Genomic DNA, 20,002 nt, shown 5'->3' with positions numbered 1-20,002 from the left:
CTCCACCAGGCCGTGAGCCTGTGGGTCACTGGGTCTTGACGGCCAGCACTGGAAGGGGCCTTGAGCTACGTCCAGGATTTCAAAACGCCCAAAGGGAACCTTACAGGGCCCTCCACCCGCTTCCTAGGCAGACCTATCAGCCAGACAGCTTCGCTCTTGCCTCTGGGTTGAGACTGTGCCAATAATGGCTCTTGGGTTGATGAAAGGAATAAACTGTGTTGGGTAAATGCAGACTGACAGATTCTTTTCCAAGCTGGTGAGAACAAGGCAGGCGAGGCTGAGCGATGCCCTTTTATCAAGGCTTGACCGAAGGACCTCGCCCAGAGTCACTATCAGAGCTCGCTCCAGCACTCTCCCTCATGGAGCCCCAGGGTCAGCGGTGGAGAGGGTCAGAGCACCCCCACAACCCCCACAGCGAGATGGCCTGGGCTCAAGTCTTGCCTCTGCCACCAGAGCTGTGACTGTGGGCAAGATATTTTACAGCAGGACCAGTTCCTTGTCCGAAGGGAGGGCTATTAAGTTAGGTCCTCTTAAGGACCTAACTCAGGATACTTGTGTGGATAAAATCATGTGTGAAGAGCTTTTAGGGCTTTGCTTCTCAAAGAGGGGTCCCAGGCCATCAGCACACCTGGACTGTGCAGGGGGCAGCCCTCTTTACAAGACCCCCGCGTGGCACCTGTGCGCACTCGTGTTTTCAAAGCCCCCTGGACATCCCAACCACAGCCCAAGTGTTGTGAAAGTGGCCTCCACTTTCACAGCCACACCTGCCTCCAGGGCGAGGGCTTGTTCCTCACTGACTCCTGCTGATCCCAGCAAGACCCACTTCTGGGTCTGCAGGGAGAGGCCCTAAGGGCACAGAGGCGGACAAAGGGCTGCCTGCATCACTTTATCTTTTCTACTTTATTACTTCAAATTAACAACCACAATAAAGCTCAAAAAAGTCCAATATTTACACAGGAAAAAAGTACAAAATTCCCCCCAAAGTTCTTCAGTATTTTTTTTTCAGTTTTTTAAATTACAAAGTAATAAAAAGCTTTGCTCTTTAATTAAAAAAAAAAAAAGGAAAAAGGGGAAAAAGAGGTAAATAAATTAGGAAAACACACACACGGAGAAAACAAACAAAAATAAAATAAAATAAAAACAAAAAGGTGTTAACTAAGAAGGATGGGTTAATCCAAAACCCAGCCCGGACCCCAGGCTCCTCCTCAGAAAGGTGGAACCCAGGGAGGGGGGGACCTCAGGTGACTGTCAGGACCAGGGAAGTAATTTATAACTCAGAGCCAGATGCCTTCTGGAAGCAGTCTCCATGGATTCTGCCCTAAAACCAGGAATGGAAGATGAAGCTGCCACCGGCTGATGACGGGCTGGGGGGGATTGGTGGCAGCGAGGACCCTCTGAGCTCTGAGGGATGCAGAGGTCACCGCCTACCCCCATGTCCTTGTTAGTAGACACAGGAGAACGGGAATTCGGGCTGGCAGGCGGGGCGGGCCGTGGCACCTGCTGTCTTGGGAAACACAGGTCAATACATCCACACACACACGCAGGGGATGCTGGCCCCCACCACCTCCCCAGCCACTCCATGGAGAGGCAGAGGAGGAGCCTGGAGGCCAGGGGGACACTGGAAAAGCCCAGCACGGGAAGTCGGCCACTGTCATCTCAGAGTGGGTGGGGCTGTGCGTATCTCCTGGATTCTGAGGCTCGGGAAACTCGGTGGGAACTGCCTTCAACTGACTACACCACTCCCTGATGACGCTCGAGAGCCGGCTTTGGCTCTGGGACCTGTCACTTCTCCGACACGGACCCAACCCGTTCCTCTCCAGGCAGGTGGTGGGTGGGGGCAGGAACAGGAGGTCGGGCAGGCCCTGGCGTCTGGCTCCTGCAGCCTGGTGTTGTCAGGGGAGCATCTGGCAGCCTGAAGGTTGGGGGCAGCGGGCACCACAAGGGGGCAAGAATCCTCAGTGCTGAGGGCATTTCATCTTCTTGCCATTGGCAAAGAAATCAAAGAAACAAACTCCATCGTCGGTTTTGTGCTGGGTTTTTTTGTTGTTCTTTTGAGTGGTTTATTTTTGCCATCTTTTTTTGTTTTTTTGTTTTTTTTTAAAGAAAATACAGTGAAGACACTAGAAGGGAGAAGGGAGAAGACAGGTGAGGTGCACAGCTGTCTCTGGCTACTTTTTTTTTTTTTTCTGAGATGGAGTCTCGCTCTGTCCCCCAGGCTGGAGTGCAGTGGCATGATCTCGGCTCACTGCAACCTCCACCTCTCGGATTCAAGCGATTCTCCTGTCTCAGCCTCCCGAGTAGCTGAGATTACAGGTGTGCACCACCACACCAGGCTAATTTTTGTGTTTTTAGTAGAGATGGGTTTTCACCATGTTGGCCAGGCTGGTCTTGAACTTCTGACCTCAAGTGACCCGCCTGTCTGGGCCTCCCAAAATGCTGGGATTACAGGCACGAGCCACTGCACCTGGCCCCCCAAACTCCTGTCTTCTCATCCCTTGGTCTATCTCTCTCTGGGCCCCAGAGTCTGGCTCAAGGCCCAGCACGCTAGGAGATCCATCTTCATGTGACAGAAATGGATTCTCTCCCTTCTCTGCCCTCCTGGTGAGCATCTCCCCACCCCACCCCCAAATATCTGCCCAGCCCACCATGGACAGGTGGTTCCTGGGCCTGAGATCCGAGGAAGGCCAGCCCTGTTCATGCCTCCACTCTCTGTGTGGATGAATTTCTACAAAACAGACCACACACACATTGTCCCACTGTGAAGTCGAGTCCCCTGACGTGTCGGGCTACTGCCTACAAATGGACACACGTTCCCCAGAGCTCAGATTATACCCTTGAGAAGCCCAAAGAACCCCTGCCGCCTCCCCTTCCCCAAGCCAGGCCCCAGAGAGGGGCGTTTCCATACCCCGCCTCAAGGCCTGATACAGTCAGGGAAGAACCAGCAGGCTCACGCTGGCCAGAGGGCCTCTCCCAGTCCTACTACAGAGGCCTAAAAAGGGCTCCTTTGCTTCCTCCACAGCCCTGTTGTGAGTCTTGTGCAGGAATTAACTTGCGTAACAGCCCAGAGGCTGAGACAGGGCTAATGCCGTGGGAGAGGTCAGAGTGTGAGCCCGTGGCCCCGTCTCTGCTGGGAACCAACCTTCCAGAATATGTTAAGGCAGAAGGAGACAGAGGGCTGGCCGAGGGCAGAAAAAGTTTTTCCGGCAGAAAAAGTTTTTCCAGCAGAAACTAATCCATGTGGGGTCAGGCCTGAGCATAGAAACCCTTGGCCCCGAGTCAGGCAGCCTCCGAGGTTTTAAACTCCTTGAGGCCCCTTAGAGTTCTGGGGCGCCTGGTACCATCTGCCACTGCCACTGCCACCCACCCCTCCACAACACACTGGTCTCTTTCTGGGGCCCTGGGAGCTTCTAGGCCGGCTGGGCTGGTTGCATCTGCAGCAGTCATGGACTCACCTAAGCAAACACTGGTCCAATGGGCGCTCTCCTCACTTCCCGAGATGGTCAAATGGCACACTTGTCTTTTGAGGGTGGGGAGGGAGAGAGAGGGAGGGACAAGCTTCAAGTCAAGTCCCTTAGCCGCTGGCGATGGAGATTTGGCAAGTCTCTCCCCACTGAGGAGGTGTACCCCCACCCCCACCTCCATGCAGCACCTCAAGCTGAGGGAAGGCCTGTGTAATTCCAATGACTCTAAGATGTCCCTGTCTGTAGCTAACAACATTGCCCAGGGAGGCAAACCTGCTACCTAAGTAGATGGCCAAGGAAGGTTCTCTCGCAGGACTCCCTCCTTGCCCACAGGCAGGAGGATGAGGGCAGGGCTCCCACCCACCTCTGCCAGGCCACCTGCCCTGGGCAACTACAGATTCCCCCTTCCCAAATGTCCCCATCCAAACATAGTCCCAAAGTGGATGGAATCTCACCGCCCCTACACCCCATGCTCTTGCCAATGCTCACGGGGGCTCCTGGGGGCTCCCTGAAGTCAGGGAGCAGGAATATCTCATCTCTGAGCCCCTGCTGCCCACCCTGGCTGGGCCCCTGGCAGCGAGGGCTGGAGCCCAGCCATGCCACTTGCCAGGGAATGTTACTGCCCTGAGCCTTGGAGAATGACTTTGCTCAAGAGGGCTCATTAGACCTCAGAGGATTAAATGAGGCCAAGTCCCGGCTCAACAGAAGGGGTTCACTCCAAGGCAAGCAGCGTCGATGGAGAGGGAAGAACAGAGCCAAGGCCTGACCTCCCACTGGGGGGTCTCTAACTCAGTTGTGAGGCCCAGAGGGACTGGCAGGGGGGCAGCTCACCTGTGAGGCTGGAATCCGGGAGACCTCTTGCCGCCCAGTGAGGTCTGAGGAGGAGACATTGGCGGGCGCGCCCCTGTGCAGCCTCATACTCACCTTCCTCTCCCGGTCGACCCGCGAGATCGCTCTGGGAGAAGTATTGCCTGGAGGGAGAGTGGGAAGCCACCCTCAGAGTAGGCATGAACAGAGCCCCCCACCCACCCTGAGCCCAGCCCACTGCCTGAGTCCCTGCTCACCAGCCGGCTGGATGCGGGAGGCTGGCGTGGAAGCCACGGGCTCGGCGGCACTGCGGAGCCGGTTGGCAGTGGCCCCTGTGGGTGGGCCAGGGGGCAGGGCTCGGGTCGCGGACCCCCGTAGCTGCCCCATCCTCTCCTCGCGCTCGTGCTCTCGCCGCTCCCGGTCCACGTCCTCGGGGTTCCGGGCTGCACCCTGCAGGGATGCAAGAAAAGATACCGGTCAGCCCCAGAGGCCAGGGTGCTCTGGCCCTGCAGGGCACAGCAGGGGAGGGAGGCCAGGTGGCTTCTGCTCCAGCCTCCCGGACAAGCGCGGGAAGCCATGACCCACAATCACACAGCACAGAGACACGAAGCCACACAACCACTGGAGGAAGGAGAAAGCACGGGTCTGGGGGCAGAGGGAGGTCAGTCTGCCCTGTTCTCTTGGGATGGAGCCAGAGCCAGGACAACTAATGTGCCCAGCATGATCAAGAGCACCTCTTGGCCCTCCTGGCCTGGGGCTGGGCCTGCCCTGGCCCCCCTCTGTGTACCAAGAGCCCTTAACTACTCAAGATTGCCAAACCGAGCAGAGAAGCTGTTTAGAGGCCTCTAGCAGATGGCTAGGGGTGTCCAGAGGGGGAAAAGAACAGGCCCAGAGTCACAAAACTAGTGAAAGGCTGGGCTAGGACTCAGACCAGCTCTCCTGGTACCCAGCCAGGGGCTCTTTCCATCAGGGAGCTGTCCTTCCCCTGCCGGGACCTGGCAATGGCTTCTGGCAGGTGCAGTGGAGGCCACAGCCAGGAGGCCCAGGGAACCCACACAGACACCACCTGCCTTGGGACAGAAGCTCAAGGGGAGCTGGAGAAGAAAATGGGGCCACGTTCCCCACGGAGGAAGAAGAGGCCCAGCAGGCAAGGCTGGAGCAGAAGGGGTGCCCTGCTCTCCAGCCACTGCCGCCCCTGGTGCAGGAGGAAGTGAAAAGGGGCCAGAGGAGCATATGTGGGGGCAGCGCCCAACTGCATTACCTAGTTCATCCCGGGGCCGTCCGCAGGGAAGGGCAGGGGGCTGGCAGGAAGGGGGCCGCATCTGTGGAGGAGAGAGCTGCGGGCTGAGTTGGGCGCCTGCTCATGGGCCACAAGGTGTGGTTCCTGCAACCCATGTCTCTCCCAGGAGACTGGCCAAGAGGTGGGGGTGGGCCCTGTCTTTAAGCAACTCCAGGAAGTAGTGGCCAGGACCAGAATGATCCCTGAATCTTAGTGAGGCACCAAGGCCCAGAGAGGCCTTGTGACCTGCCTGGGGTCGCACAGCTCAGGGCAGAGCTAGGGTCTGAACCCAGGCCTCTGCCACCTAATCCGACTCTGCTCTCTGCACCCCAAGAGGTCACTGTTCAGAGCCTTGCCTTAGAACACTCTAGAAGATGCATCTTCCCATCCTCCCACCCAGAAGCCTCTCAGACAGGCCTGGGACCACCGGGGCTCTAATTCCTGACCTAGTCTTCACCCTGGGCTCCCACTCAGTTGCAGGCTGGCAAACAGTGACTCAGCCAGAGCCACAGCAAAGCCCGGGGAGGAACACGAGCTGTGGCACCTCCGTGCCGAACCTTCTGCAGGCAGGGTCACATCAACCCTGCAAGGCAGGTCAATCTCATTTCCATACTTGGGATGCAGAGGCTGAGTGACTCGCTCCAAGGTGTGGAGCCCTGCAGCCAGCAGCCAAGCAGAGGGCTGGAGCCCCTGCCCCTTGTGAGCCCAGCAGGCTCAGGCCATTGCCAGCCCGGAGGCAAGAAGTGGGCGACTCTCCATGGTCCCATCCAACCCATAGGACGCAAGAAACACACAGCAGGGAGTTCTCTTGGCCTTTATTGCCCATAGAAAACATAAAAGGTCAGCAAAGTCACACGAGCATCCACCTGTCATCATAGAGACCTGTCCTTGGCTGTGTTGAATTCCTTCCCGGCCAGCTGATTGGACCTTGGAACACAGTGGCTGTATGTGCTGAGAGTGGCTTCCAGGCTCCAGGGATCCACAGATCCCAGCACCCCGGTGCAGAACAACACAGGGTGTCCTGTCTACTGTTGGGTAGCATGGGAAGGGCCTGGCCTCAGGGTGAAGGTTCCCATTGCATGTTTTCCAGATGCTTCTGCCAGGGGACCGCTGGAGGTGGTTCAGCTCACTACAGTGGCCGTGGCAATGAGTCAGAGATTGGCAAAGGATAAGGCTGTGGGTGCCTCTGCCCAGCTTCTAACTCCAGGGCCTGCCTCAAGAGGGACTCCAGGAAGGCAGTCAGACCAGCAGCAGTGGGTGGAGAGGTGCTCCTGGCCTGGCTGGAAAAGAGATCTTGCTGGCTAGACAGTCTTGTGAGACTCCATAAGGGAGGCACCTAGAGCAGTGATGCCCACAGAACGTTCTGGATGAAGAAATGGTCCGGTCTGCCTTGCCGGATGCGGTGGCCACTGGAGGGCAGTGGCATGATCTCGGCTCACTCCAATCTCTGCCTCCTGGGTTCAAGCTATTCTCCTGCCTCAGCCTCCCAAGTAGCTGGGATTACAGGAACACACCATCATCCCCAGCTAATTTTTGTGTTTTTAGTAGAAATGGGTTTCACCATGTTGGCCAGGCTGGTCTTAAACTCCTGACCTCAAGTGATCCGCCCTCTTTGGCCTCCCAAAGTGCTGGGATTACAGGCATGAACCACCAGGCCTGGCCGACATTTCCAGTCTTGATTAATTTTCATTCATTAAAAATGTGTCACATGTGGCCAATGGCTACCATCTTGGACAGTGCCCGTCTAGAGAATACAAAATCCATTCTTGGAGTTGCGCTGAGCTGGAGGGCCAAGCCCATCATGAACCAGACTTGGGAGTGACTATCTTGATGAGTAAGTGCCCGGTGCCCAATGCCCTGTGGTGGAAAGAGCTGGTCCCAGGTGCCCAAGGCCATGGGCCCCATTTGGAGCCAGAAGGTCTAGGGTGAAGTCAGAGAAGACACCCCTTGCCCATATCCCATTTCCACCCCTGCTGAAAAGGGCAACAGAGGCCTCTCCCTGAGGTCCCTGGCCTGCGAGACCCCCATTCTCTGACTGACCTCTGTCTCACTCCTTAGTGAACAAGAAACCCAGAGAGAAGAGAAGCCCAAGACCAACGTGCCGACCTTGGCTTCCAGGAGAACAGAGCCTTGGTCCTAACCATCTAGCAGGGCGGCTGAGGGCCCTGCCATGAAAGAGGCACACCAGGATGAAGCAAGAGGAGGTGTTTAATGAGTTCAGGTTCAACACAGAGGCCGCCAACGGGGTCTGGCTGTGAGTCTGTCCTGGGACCCGTTCCCACCAGTCCCCTTGTGGGCAGTGGCCACCATCCCCCCTTCAGGCTGTCCTGGCCCTTAAGGACCCCATGACAAGGCCTTTTCCACCATGGCATCCACTGTGCTGCCATCTCTTGGGAACAGGGGGCCATCCCATCCTCCCAAGAAACACTTCCTCAGGCCTGGCCCCGATGGGCTCAGGCACACCTGGCGACATCAGAAATGGGGCCCTGGTGTCCAGACCACAGGCCAGTAGTTTTGGGGGGACAGCTCCTCCACCTCCTCCACCGGCCTATCTGGGGGGCTCTGGGTGCCCAGGGGAGCCGGGCACCTGAAAGGGACAAAAAGCACAGCTGAGGCTCAGCCTCTTGTGCTCACTGGTCAAGTGGCAAATTTTGGAAAAGCCAGACCTCAGAGGATCCTTACCAGTACGTGGGTGAGTACGTGGGCCCGGCACAGGGACAGGGGCAGGGACAGAAAGGTCCCTTCGCTGTCATGGGGCCGTCACGGGGCTGAGCCTGGCTCGAGGAAGCCCCCTTTTCCAGAAGAGATGTGAAACAAGACATACAATTTCACAGATTCCAGAGCTCTGGGTACGGCCAGCCAATGCTGCTCCCCACCCAACCCCACCCCCGGGACTCTTAAAAGAGGGAAACAGAACAACTGCCTAGCCAGACCCAGAGGCCTATGACCAAGAAGAAAGCAAGGACCATGACTGGGTCCAGGCTGGCCGCAGGGGCCACGGTGTAGGTAGCCGCCTGGGATGTGCAAAACAGGAGCAGCAGGACGGTGTAGACGGCGATCAGTGTGGCAGGGGGCAGCGCCAGCACCACCCATGCCCTGCTGCGGGCATCCAGGAGGGACCCCAGGCGAAGCCAGGTCCTCCTTGTTCCGATGGGAGACAGAGCCCTGCCTGGGCCCTGCTGCCCATGGCGGCACAAGCTATCAGCACAGATGAGGCCAGAGGGCTCTGGGACCCCAGCGAGGTCAACCACACTGTCCAGCTCATACCTCCCATCTGTCGGGAGCCCCACCCGCCACCGGCTCACTCTGGCCTTCTGAGTCAGGGCCTTCCCCGTCCAGTCCCCCAAGCCCGCCTTGGCCTCCAGGTGACTCACGAATTTCAGCATGTTCCAGTCGAAGACGTAGTCATAGGAGAAGCCCTGCCGGTGGAAGAGGTTGCGGAAGAGCTGACGTAGGTAAGAGTAGTCGGGCTTGTCATCAAACCGCAGGGAGCGGCAGAAGTTGAGGTATGTTGAGAATTCAGCTGGGGGGGTGTTGCAGGGGATAGAGAAGGCCACTGTGAGGCCCACGCTCCCAGACCCCCTGCAGTCAGCACTGTCCTAGCCACCCACTGTCCCTAGATACTTCCAATCTGAGAGGCAAGAAAAGGAGGCAACAGAACCATGGTCTTCCCCACCGTGATGAAAGCCTGGCCTGCTTGTGAGCAGAGCCTCTGCCGCTTTCGGAACAAGGGAAGACCTGGGAACAGTGGCCAGGAGCCTCTGCCAGGTAGCCGGATCCAGGAGCCATCCATGCCCACAGCTCTTCCGCTGCCCTCACCAAGCACCCTGGGGCCCGCAGATCAATCGTTGCCATAAATTCAAAGGACTGCAAGAGCCTGACGGGACCTTCTAACGCAACCTAAGCAAGAGGAGGAAAACTTCCATTTCCTCCTCAAAAAAACTGGGGAGAGGGCCCTTGGGAGATGAGGCAGGAATGTGGGCTGGGAAGCAACAGGTGTAACAGCCAGGCCCAGGAAACTGGGCCTTCTGGCTGTGCCAAGGAGTGGCAAAGAGCCAGGGGTTACTGCTCAGGTGCCAAGGGCTGTGGGGCAGCCCAGTGTGGGCTTTGTTGTTGTTGTTTTTGAGACGATGTCTCGCTCTGTCACCCAGACTGGAGTGCAATGGTGCAATCTCGGCTCACTGCAACTTCCGCTTCCCGGGTTCAAGCAATTCTCCTGCCTCAGACTCCTGAGTAGCTGGGATTACAGGTGGGGCTAATATTTGTATTTTTAGTAGAGACGGGGTTTCACCATGTTAGTCAGGCTGGTCTCGAACTCCTGACCTCATGATCCGCCTGCCTCGGCCTCCCAAAGTGCCAGGATTGCAGGCGTAAGCCACCGCGCCTAGCCTCAGCGTGGGCTTTGTATGGCCTCACCTTTCCCTTAGACAGTGCCTCAGGGGCCCCCAGGCATGTCCCCTCCCACTGGGCTACTCACAGGGATAGCCTTTGCAGAGGACCTCGATGGGCGTTGACATCTTCTTCTCGCTGATCCGCTCATACTTCTGGCGCTTGGTGGCTGCTTTGAGCCCCTGCCAGGGCAGGGAGCCCAGGTTGAAGTACATGAGCACGTAGCCCAGGCTCTCCAGGTCATCTCGACGGCTTTGCTCTGCACAGAGAGTAAAAGACCAGGTGAGTGACGGGGGTCCACTCAGGCCCCTAACTCATCCTCTGGGTCATGCTCCTCACCATGCACCAGGACCCTCCTGCCCCCACTTCGGATGTTGCTCGCTGCATGCATTTTAAACAGGCACCACTATTATCCTACTCCACAGAGAAGACGCCTGAGGCAGGACCTTCTCAACTGAATTTGGGCCTAGTTTTTCCAGCTCAGGCACTTAATCATTCAATGACTATGACAGGGCACCTACTGCCCCCCTGCCTGGCCCACCCCCTGGAGAGGTCACAAGCTTCAGCATCAGACAGGGCCGGGGTCAAATCCGGCTTTGGCATTCGCTAAGCTGCATGACCTTAAGCAACCCATGTTAAACCTCTGAGCCTGTATCTTCCAGCCTGCACCAACAGGGCAGAGGAGGAAGCAGGGCCAGGGAAGGCGCGCAGCACACACAGCTTGGCTTACAAAGGGGAAGACCCGACTGTGCAAGGACACGGAATAAGCCCGAGCTTGGGGGCAGATGGGGTGGGGACTTTCTCACTAGAAAAGGGCCTGGGGCCTCCATCAAGGTAGGGAGTGAGAGGGCTCCAGAGAGCTGGGCCCTAGCCAGCGGCCCCGGGTGCACACTGCAGCAGGCCTGGCTCCCTCACCAATGCCCAGGTGCGTGTTGATGGAAGCATAGCGGGCCGTGCCGGTCAGGTTCTTGTTTTCCCGATAGGGAATGTGCTGGTGGGTGCGGGCGTCCCGGTACTTCTTGGCCAGGCCGAAGTCGATGATGTAGACCAGGTTGCCCTTCTTCCCCAGCCCCATGAGGAAGTTGTCGGGCTTGACGTCCCGGTGGATAAAGTTCTTGGAGTGGATATACTCGATGCGGCTGATCTGGGGAGGAGGGGGCCATTTGTTCAACAGAGGGGCCCTTGCCCAGCGCTCTGGGCCAGGCAGGGGCTGGGGCCACACAGGTGGAAAGGCAGAGGGAGAAAGGTCTGCCTTCGACCATGAAGGATAATTAAGGGGCAGGCCAGAGAAGGCCTCCTGGAAAATGTGACATCAGGATGAACTCTGAAGGGGGAGTTCACCAAGTTGGCTGTGAGGCAGAGAAAGAGAGTGTCGCAGGAAAGCTAATGGTAAGATCCAGAAATGAAGAGTCCACTAGAAAGGCAACTGGTTCCCCACGGAAGGCTTGCCTGCCTGGCGCCACTCACAGGACTTACGGAGCCAGAGAGGCAACAGATGTGGGGGAGGGGCAGGCAGGGAACACGGGGGAAGCCTAGACCAGGAAGAGGTGACAGGCAGAGCACAAAAGACAGGGCTTCCGAAGGATGCCAAACTCAGACAGGCACATGGCCCTCTTTCCTTTGATATATATATATTTTTTTTTGAGATGGAGTCTCGGTCTGTTGCCCAGGCTGGAGTGCAGTGGCAAAATCTTGGCTCACTGCAACCTCTGCCTTCAGGGTTCAAGTGATTTTCCTGCCTCAGCCTCCCGAGTAGCTGGGACTATAGGCGCATGCCACCACGCCCGGCTAATTTTTTGTATTTTTAGCAGAGACGGGGTTTCACCATGATGATCAGACTGGTCTCAAACTCCTGACCTCAGGTGATCCGCCTGCCTCGGCCTCCCAACGTGCTGGGATTATAGACTTGAGCCACCTTTTCAGTCGAGTTTTTAAAACTCAAACTAATATCCATGCACATGCCGTGGCCTCTGGCTCTGGCCCCAGATTCAGCACAGCTCAACATCTCCTGCACCTTTCTTGAGTTTCACACCATGAGGGGCTCTGGCGACCCTCTGCTCACGCACCTTCAGCCTACATCGCAGGACCTTTGCAGACCAAGATTAAAACCCCTGTACAAGATCTCCACATTCCATTCCGACTTCAAAATTCTACAGTTTTGTATTTTTAAGAAGCTTTCCTCCCTATGCTGATGAAGGGCTTAGTACTTAACAACAGCCTGTTAGAGGGGCCTGTTTAGGCAAGGTGCTGAATGCTATCTCACCTAATCCCCTCAACAACCAACAAAGGAGAGACTCTCACATGAGGCCACTGAGGCTCAGAGAGGTTCAGCGTTCACCTACGGTCACTGGTCTGGAATAGGACCCAGGTCTGTGTGACTGACCACAGGCTTTACCCAGGGCAGGCCAGACGTGGTGGATCATGCTTGTAATCCCGTGTAATTCCCATCTTGGGAGGCCAAGACGGGAAGACTGCTCGAGGCCAGGAGTTTGAGACCAGCCTGGTCAACACAGTGAGACTCCCACCTCTATTTCTTATAATTAAACGATATTTTTGAAATAAATAAATAAAACTACCCCAGGCAGAGTCCCAGGCCCTGACTTGGCAGGCCTGGAGTTGGGCCTGAAATCACATTTTAAATAAACACCTTGGCTGGGCATGGTGGCTCACGCCTGTAATCCTAGCATTTTGAGAGGCCAAGATGGGTGGATCACTTGGTAAAACTCTGTCTCTACTAAAAATAGAAAAATTAGCCCAGCATGGTGGTGTAGGCCTATAATCCCAGCTACTCATGAGGCTGAGGCAGGAGAATCGCTTGAACCTGGGAGGCAGATGTTGCAACGAGCTGAGATCGCACCACTGCGCTCCAGCCTGGGTGATAGAGTGAGACTACGCCTCAAAAAATAAATAAATAAATAATAAACACCTAGAATCCTATAGCCAGTGGCCAAGGTCCCCTGGCCCAGGCCCATCCTCTGGCATCCTCTGGGGGCAGGAGACAGGGCTGGGATCCTGGGCCCACAGGCATCTGGCTGGGGATGGAGGGGACGGGTACTCACCATCTGGTCGGCCAGGAGCAGCACCGTCTTGAGGCTGAACTTGCGGGAGCAGAAGTTGAACAGGTCCTCGAGGCTGGGCCCCAGCAGCTCCATGACCATCACATTGTAGTCGCCCTCAGCTCCGCACCACTTGATGGACGGGATCCCCACTGGGGGTCAAGCGGAGGGCCTCTGTCAGGGGTCAGAGGCAGCCAGCCACGCCCGGCCCACCCTGCGCTCATGGCTGCCCACCGCCACCCACCCGGCGCCCGCCGCCGTCCACCCTGCGCTCACCGCCACCGCCGCCCACCCTGCGCTCACCGCCGCCGCCGCCCACCCTGCGCTCACCGCCGCCCTGCATCATCTTGTAGAACTTGCTCTCGATGTGCAGCTGGGGGTGCTTTGTCTTCACACACTCCAGCTTGATGGCGACTTCCTCACCAGAGGCGATGTTGGCACCTGCCCGGGGCAGGGAGGCAAGGGACCAGGGTCACCCTTGAAGGCCAGGCAGTCCCAGGTGCCCCACTAAGCATTTCTGATATCTGGCGTGCACTGGGCCCAGGGCCATCTGCCCTTGGGGAGCTCTTGGGGGTGGCTGGGAAGAGGGCAAAGGAGCCCCGGCAAAGGGTTCCTCAGGGGAAAGAAGGTCAGCGCTGCGAGGCACAGAGGTGACACACAAGAGCTACCCAGGGCCACAGGTTGGGGCAACAAGAAGGCCCGTGTGAGTAGGGCAAGGGTCAGGGATGAAAAAGGCTCAGAGACCACCTAAGGGAGAGGACTGAGTCCTGGAGCAAATTCGGGCAGCGGGGTCTGTTGGGTTGAGATGGTGGCACGTGCAGAGAAGAGGCCCAACAGGGCTGGGCTGCCGAACACACCAGAACAAGCCAGGACCACCCTGGCCTACAGGATGAGGACGGGACAGCCGCAGCAACCCCTCAGTCAATGCTGGTGCCTTCAGAGGCAGCCCCGCACATTCTAAACCAGTGTCTCATTCTATTCTCACCCCCTATTGTAGAGATGAGAAAACTGAGACCCAGCTCAAGGTCACATGACCTGTAAATGGCGGCCCTGAGCATCAACCCCGGCTCTGCTGGCCTCCAGCCTAGGTCAGAGGTCCTACCTGCACCTCCGCCTCTCCCCCAATCCACTCCTGGCTTCTCAAGGGGCTCTAAGAAAATACCCTCACACACACCAAGGCCCCACTCTCTGCCTGGGCCCACCGCCCGACTCAAGAAGTCACAACAAAGACCAAGCCCAAAGTGTACCTTGCCTCAGTTTCCCTAGCTGTATGGGTGGATGAGATGAAGGGCTGGGGCTAGGCTGGGCGACAGGGTATCTCCTTCTTTAGGCCAGCAGCGAGCCCAGCAGCAGGAGTAGGACAGTGTCACAACAGCACACCAACAGGCCAGAACAACCCCCAGGGACACCGTCCCAGGAGGAGTTCAAGACAGGAGAAAGGCAGGACCTCACATCAGAGGAAAAGATGAGACTATTCATTAATAATGTCCCTGGAACAACCGGCTGGCCATCTGAGAAAAGACACCATGGCTCACACCACAACCAGGAGAAATCTCAAATAGAGGAAAAGTTTGTATATAAGAAATAAAGGTGGGGGTGTGAGTTGGCACAGCCCCTGTGTACCTCTTGGGTGAAGCTGAACATAAACAAACGCACACCCAAGCAACCCCACTCCTGAGTGTACGTCCTTCAGAAACACGTGTGCACCAGGGGGACAGGACAAGGATGGACACAGGAACAAACAGCCCAAGTGCCTGGCAGCCGAAGAACAGGAACAGTGGCGCAGTCACCCGGGAATCCCAGGCGGCAGTGAAGAGGAAAGGATGCCTGCTTCACACAATGACCCCTGTCCCAGGGGCGCACTCCTCACAGCAGCCAGAGGGTGGAAACAACAAACATCCGTCACAGATGAAGGGATGAACGGAATTCGGTGCCTCCATGCGGCGGAATATTATTCAGCAATAAAGAGGAATAAAGTACCGATACACGCTACGACACGAGTGCACCTTGAAAACATTCTACCCGAGGCCAGGCACAGTGGCTCAGGCCTGTAATCCCAACACTTTGGGAGGCCGAGGCGGGTGGATCACAAGGTCAGGAATTCGAGACCAGCCCGGCCAAGGTGGTGAAACCCTGTCTGTACCAAAAATACAAAAATTAGCCGGGTGCAGTGGCGGGCGTCTGTAATCCCAGCTACTTGGGAGGCTGAGGCAGGAGAATCACTTGAACCCGGGAGGCGGATGTTGCAGTGAGCCGAGATTGTGCCACTGCACTCTAGCCTGGGTGACAGAGTGAAACTCCGGCTCAAAAAAAAAAAGAAGCGTGCAAGCACAGTTCCACTTGTTTCCATATCAAAGCAGGTGAAAAGACTGGCCAATACAGATTTAAACACGAAAGTAAGGAAAAAGACTAAATGTCAGACAGTGGTTCCCAGGGAGGGACACCTTAGGCCATGCAGGTATTCTATTATGTATTCTTTGCATCCACTCAACGTTTAATAAGAAATAACAATGAAATGTTAGAAGAAGGGAGAATTGCCTTATAGCCTTGGGGTTAGGCAAGGCTTTTATTTTTATCCCTGATTCAAAATCCTGAAGCCATTAAAAAAAAAAAAAAAAAAAAAAAAGCTCCTTCCTCTCCAAAAAAAAGAAAAAAGAATCCCTTCTGCATGACAAAAACACCGGAAATAAAGTCATAAGAAACATACTCCCTTGCAATTCTTATCACAGGCAAAGAGCTAATATGTAATGAGCTCCTACAAATCAGTCAGAAAAAGACACAGCAGAAAATAGGCCAAAGGATTTGAAACACACACTTCAGAGAAAGAAATCATTAATAGAAAAGCCTTACTCATAGGGAAAGATGCCCAACCTCCTTGTAAGAGAAATGCAAATTAATATGATCGTGAAAGACCACGTTTCACCTAGGATTGTCAAGTCTTACAAGATAACACACCCGTCTCTCGGCAAGACTGTGGGGTGGCTGAGCACTCCTCCCAAGTGGTCGAGGCGTGAACTGCTGAGTCGCCACTGGAGAGGGTTTTGACACCACTCAGCCCTGACCAGCAACCCGGCTTCTGGGAGTTTACCTGACATCCTAGCATGGTGCAAAACAAGGCGGGGACAAGGCTGTCGGCTGCAGGCTGTTTGCAACAGCAGAAGCTTGGAAACAACCCAAATGTCCCTCATGAGGGGGCTGATTAAATAAAGAATAGCCCATCCATAAAACAGAATACAATGGAAAAAGAAGGAGGAAGCTCTCTCTGCACACAAGTGGAAAGAGCTCCAAGATACAGGAAGTGAAAAAGCAAAGCACAGAACAGTGTATATTCCACACTCTCATTTCGGTTTTCTTTAAAAAGGTGGGGAACTAAGTATCTGTGTTTGGCTCTAGCTACATAAAGAAACACTGAACAGAAACATGACTGTACAGGGCTAAGTGGGTCAGGGAGGAAGGGGCGGGGGACGCTTCACTCGATACTGTGTTTTAAGTTGCAATTTCTTTCAACACCTTTATTGAGATGTAATTCAGATAACTCTCCAATTGACTCAAAGTGTGCGACTCACTGTTTTTAGTATATTCACAAGCTTGCGCGGCCATTACCACAGTCAATTTTAGAACACAGTCAGCCCTTCATGTCAGCATCTGCTGTGGGTTCCGCATCTGCCGATTCAACCATGGATCAAAAATACGTGGGGTGGAAAAAATAACAATACAACAATAAGAAATAGGTTGGGTGCAGTGATGCACAACTATAGTCCTAGCACTTTGGCAGGCTGAGGAGGATTACCTGAGTCCAGCGGTTCGAGACTAGCCTAAGCAACATAGTGAGACCCCATCTCTACAAAAAATACAAAAATTAGCCAGGCGTGGTAGCATGTGCCTGTGGTCCCAGCTACCTGGGAGGCTGAGGCAGGAAGACTGCTTGAGCCTAGTAAGTCAAGGCTGCGGTGAGCTATGATCACACCACCACACTCCAGCCTGGGTGACAGAGCAAGACCATGTCTCAAAAGTAAATAGGTAAATAATATAAAAATTAAAAATACAGTACAATAACTATTTACATAGCATTTACATTGTATCAGGTAATATAAGTAATCTAGAGACGGTTTAAAGTATATGGAGAAGGCCAGGCGCCAGCACTTTGGGAGGCTGAGGCGGGCGGATCACGAGGTAAGGAGTTCCAGACCAGCCTGACCAACATGATGAAACCCCCATCTCTACTAAAAACACAAAAATTAGCCGAGGCGCTCTAGTGGGAGCACCTGTAATCCCAGCTACTCAGGAGGCTGAGGTAGGAGAATCTCTTGAACCTGGGAGGCGGAGGTTGCAGTGAGCCGAGATCATACAACTGCACTCCAGCCTGGCGACAGAGCGAGACTCCGTCTCAAAACAAAAAAAAGTATACGGAGGATGCACGTAGGTTATACATAAATACTACAGCTTTTTGTATCAGGAACTTGAGAATCAGAGGATTTTGGTATCTGAGGGGGATCCTGGAACCTATTCCCCACAGGTACCGAAGGTGGGGGGGCTGTATTTTCTTTTTCTTTTTGAGGCAGGGTCTCAATCTGTCACCCAGGCTGGACTGTAGTGGCACTGACGCAGCTCACTGCAGCCTCAACCTCTGGGGCGCAAGTGGGCCTCCCACTTCAGCCTCTCGAGTAGCTGGGACTACAGGCGCAAGTCACCACATCTGGCTAATTTTTATATTTTTTGTAGAGACAGGGTTTGCCATCTCTAGGCTGGTCTCCAACTCCTGGTCTCAAGTGATTCACCTGCCTCAGCCTCCCAATGTGCAGGAATTACAGGCATGAGCCACTGTCCTGTCCCAGGAAGGCTGTATTTTCATCACCCCGAAAACACCTGTAGCCTTTAGTGGGGTCAGGTCCTATCTCCTCGCTCCATCCCCTGCCCCCCAACTAATCTACATTCTGTCTCTATGGATTTGTCTTTTCTGGACATTTCACAGAAATAGAATCAAACAGAATCATACAACATGTGATTTTTTGTGACTGGCTTCTTTCACTTAACACATTTTTGTGTTTTGATTTTTAGTTTTGAGTATTTGGATTTTTAATAAAAGAAAAAGAAAAACAGAATGAATAACTCAATCTAGCCAGCAACAGGAACGAAAAGTACTTTGAAAACTGTAAAGCGCTTTTGACACGTCAATGCTCATCACTGGGATGAGCCACACAGGTTTCCAGGGGGCAGTGAGGATCTTTAGAGTCCCCTGGCCATGCTCCATTTCCCCATGAGCAGAGAGGCAGGAGAGTGCGGCGGTTAAAGTGTGAGTTTCAGAGCCAACCTACTACAGCCCAAATCCTGATTCAGATATCCCCTGGCCAGGGGTCCTTGGGCATGGCACTTCACCCCTCTGAGCCCCAGGTACCTCATGTGTAAACCGATGACACTATCTGGCTCATTAGGATGTTCTGAGGGACAAACATGCTTAGAAGAGTGCCTGGCACGCAGTCACTGCTCCATGATGTTCGGCTTGGTGGGAAGTGCAGCCCCTAGGCTAGAGATGAGCCGGTGTCCACCAGTGGGAGGAGGGGAAGAGGGAATAAGCCATGCTATGAGGAAAGGAGAGCCTCTGGGAGGGCAGGCTGCAAGGGCTCCTGGCTCCCAAACAGGACTGTACTGGACAGACAAGAGAGGTCACGGCACAGGCAGAGGCCCAACAGGAGCGGGTGCAGCAGGAACCCTGGGGTGGCAGAAAAAGACAGTGGAAGAGATGGGCAGGGAAGAGATCTGAAGGGTCTTGAATGGCCAGCTAAGATCTTGGCCTTCAGCCTGAGGCACCAAGGGCTATGTTCAGGTGTGTGATCACAGGATCTCTCAACCTTGGCACTACTGACACTGGAGCTGGCAAATTCCTGGTTGTGGGGCTGCCCTGGGCACTGCACAGTCTAACAGCACCCATGACTTCTACCCACTAGATGCCAGGGCACCCCCTTCCCCCTGAATCGTAACAACCAAAAGGTCTCCAGATCTTGACACATGTCTCCTGGGGGACAAAAATCACCCTGTTGAGGCTACCTGGTGGATACGAAAGGGCTGGAGGAGGCTAGAGGGATAGTGGAAGGCCTGGGAAGGCCACTACAGAGACCAGGTAAGAGCTGACGGTGGCCCTGCCCGGGCGGGGTGCAGAGACTGATTGACACTTTGGAGGCAGGGCCTGCAGCACTTGGTGATTCGGCAGATGCGTGTGGGGAGGAGAGGTGCTGGAGAGGTGCTGGGGAGGTACTGGGGAGGTAGTGGTAGGCAGGGCCCTCCTTCCCTCGAGCCCTTACCCCACCCTTCGAGTACTACTGTTTGTATTTCTTTTTTCTTTTTTTTTTTTGACACAGCTTCACTTTGTCGCCTGGGCTGGAATGCAGTGGCATGATCTCGACTCACTGCAACTTCCGCCTCCCGGGTTCAAGCGATTCTCATGCCTCAGCCTCCCGAGTAACTGGGATTACAAGCAGACACCACCACACCTGGCTAATTTTTGTATTAGTAGAGACGGGGTTTCACCATGTTGGCCAGGCTGGTCTCAAACTCCTGACCTCAAATGATCTGCCCGCCTTGGTCTCCCAAAGTGCTGGGATTACAGGCGTGAGCCACCGTGCCCGGTCTACTGTTTGCATTTCTGTTTGACATGTGGAAAAACAGACACCAAAGGTCAAATGATCATATGCTACAAACTTCCCAGGGACAGGGACCCAAGCTGCTAGGCAAAGCCTCTGACCCCCGCAAGTGCTGGAAACCTGCCAGAGCTGCCTCCCCCTGCAGCAGGTCCTGCCACCAATGAGTTCCTTGGTGGCCTCTAAATTCTATCAGGAAGCCGCCAGGCTTTTCTCTGAGCTCCCTTAATTCTTACAACCACTAAGCTGAGGTTCAGAGAGGTTAGGTAACTGGCCTGAGGTCTGACAGAACTGGATGGGGCACAGCCAGAATTTGAAACTTAGTCCCCAAAGTCCCCGTGTTTTTTCTCCACTCAAGCTCCAGGTGAGGCTTCC

The 20,002-nt window shown here is 54.9% G+C and overlaps 1 protein-coding gene across 5 annotated transcripts in view; it reads right to left on the bottom strand.

The window, feature by feature from the left end:
• Window positions 1–881: 881 nt before the first annotated feature.
• Window positions 882–20,002, bottom strand: part of LOC100607246 (casein kinase I) — a 46,102-nt gene continuing 26,981 nt past the window's right edge. For 4 of the 5 annotated variants that reach the window (XM_030815551.1, XM_003264748.2, XM_030815549.1 and 1 more), the window contains 9 exons: window positions 13,323–13,433; window positions 12,996–13,144; window positions 10,852–11,080; window positions 10,025–10,195; window positions 8,922–9,070; window positions 4,526–4,718; window positions 4,293–4,432; window positions 3,453–3,517; window positions 882–2,120 (listed from right to left, as the gene is read on the bottom strand). In XM_030815551.1, the coding sequence (XP_030671411.1) occupies window positions 3,485–3,517; window positions 4,293–4,432; window positions 4,526–4,718; window positions 8,922–9,070; window positions 10,025–10,195; window positions 10,852–11,080; window positions 12,996–13,144; window positions 13,323–13,433 (1,175 nt within the window). In that variant the 3' untranslated portion in view covers window positions 882–2,120; window positions 3,453–3,484. Of the gene's footprint in view, window positions 2,121–3,452; window positions 3,518–4,292; window positions 4,433–4,525; window positions 4,719–6,346; window positions 8,135–8,229; window positions 8,340–8,921; window positions 9,071–10,024; window positions 10,196–10,851; window positions 11,081–12,995; window positions 13,145–13,322; window positions 13,434–20,002 lie in introns of those variants that run through there. The other variant, XM_030815552.1, reaches the window with a different exon arrangement.

This window comes from Nomascus leucogenys, chromosome 7b (genome assembly GCF_006542625.1).
Source record: "Nomascus leucogenys isolate Asia chromosome 7b, Asia_NLE_v1, whole genome shotgun sequence".
Classification (NCBI taxonomy): Eukaryota; Metazoa; Chordata; class Mammalia; order Primates; family Hylobatidae; genus Nomascus; species Nomascus leucogenys.
This window is presented reverse-complemented; position numbering and strand designations above follow the sequence as displayed.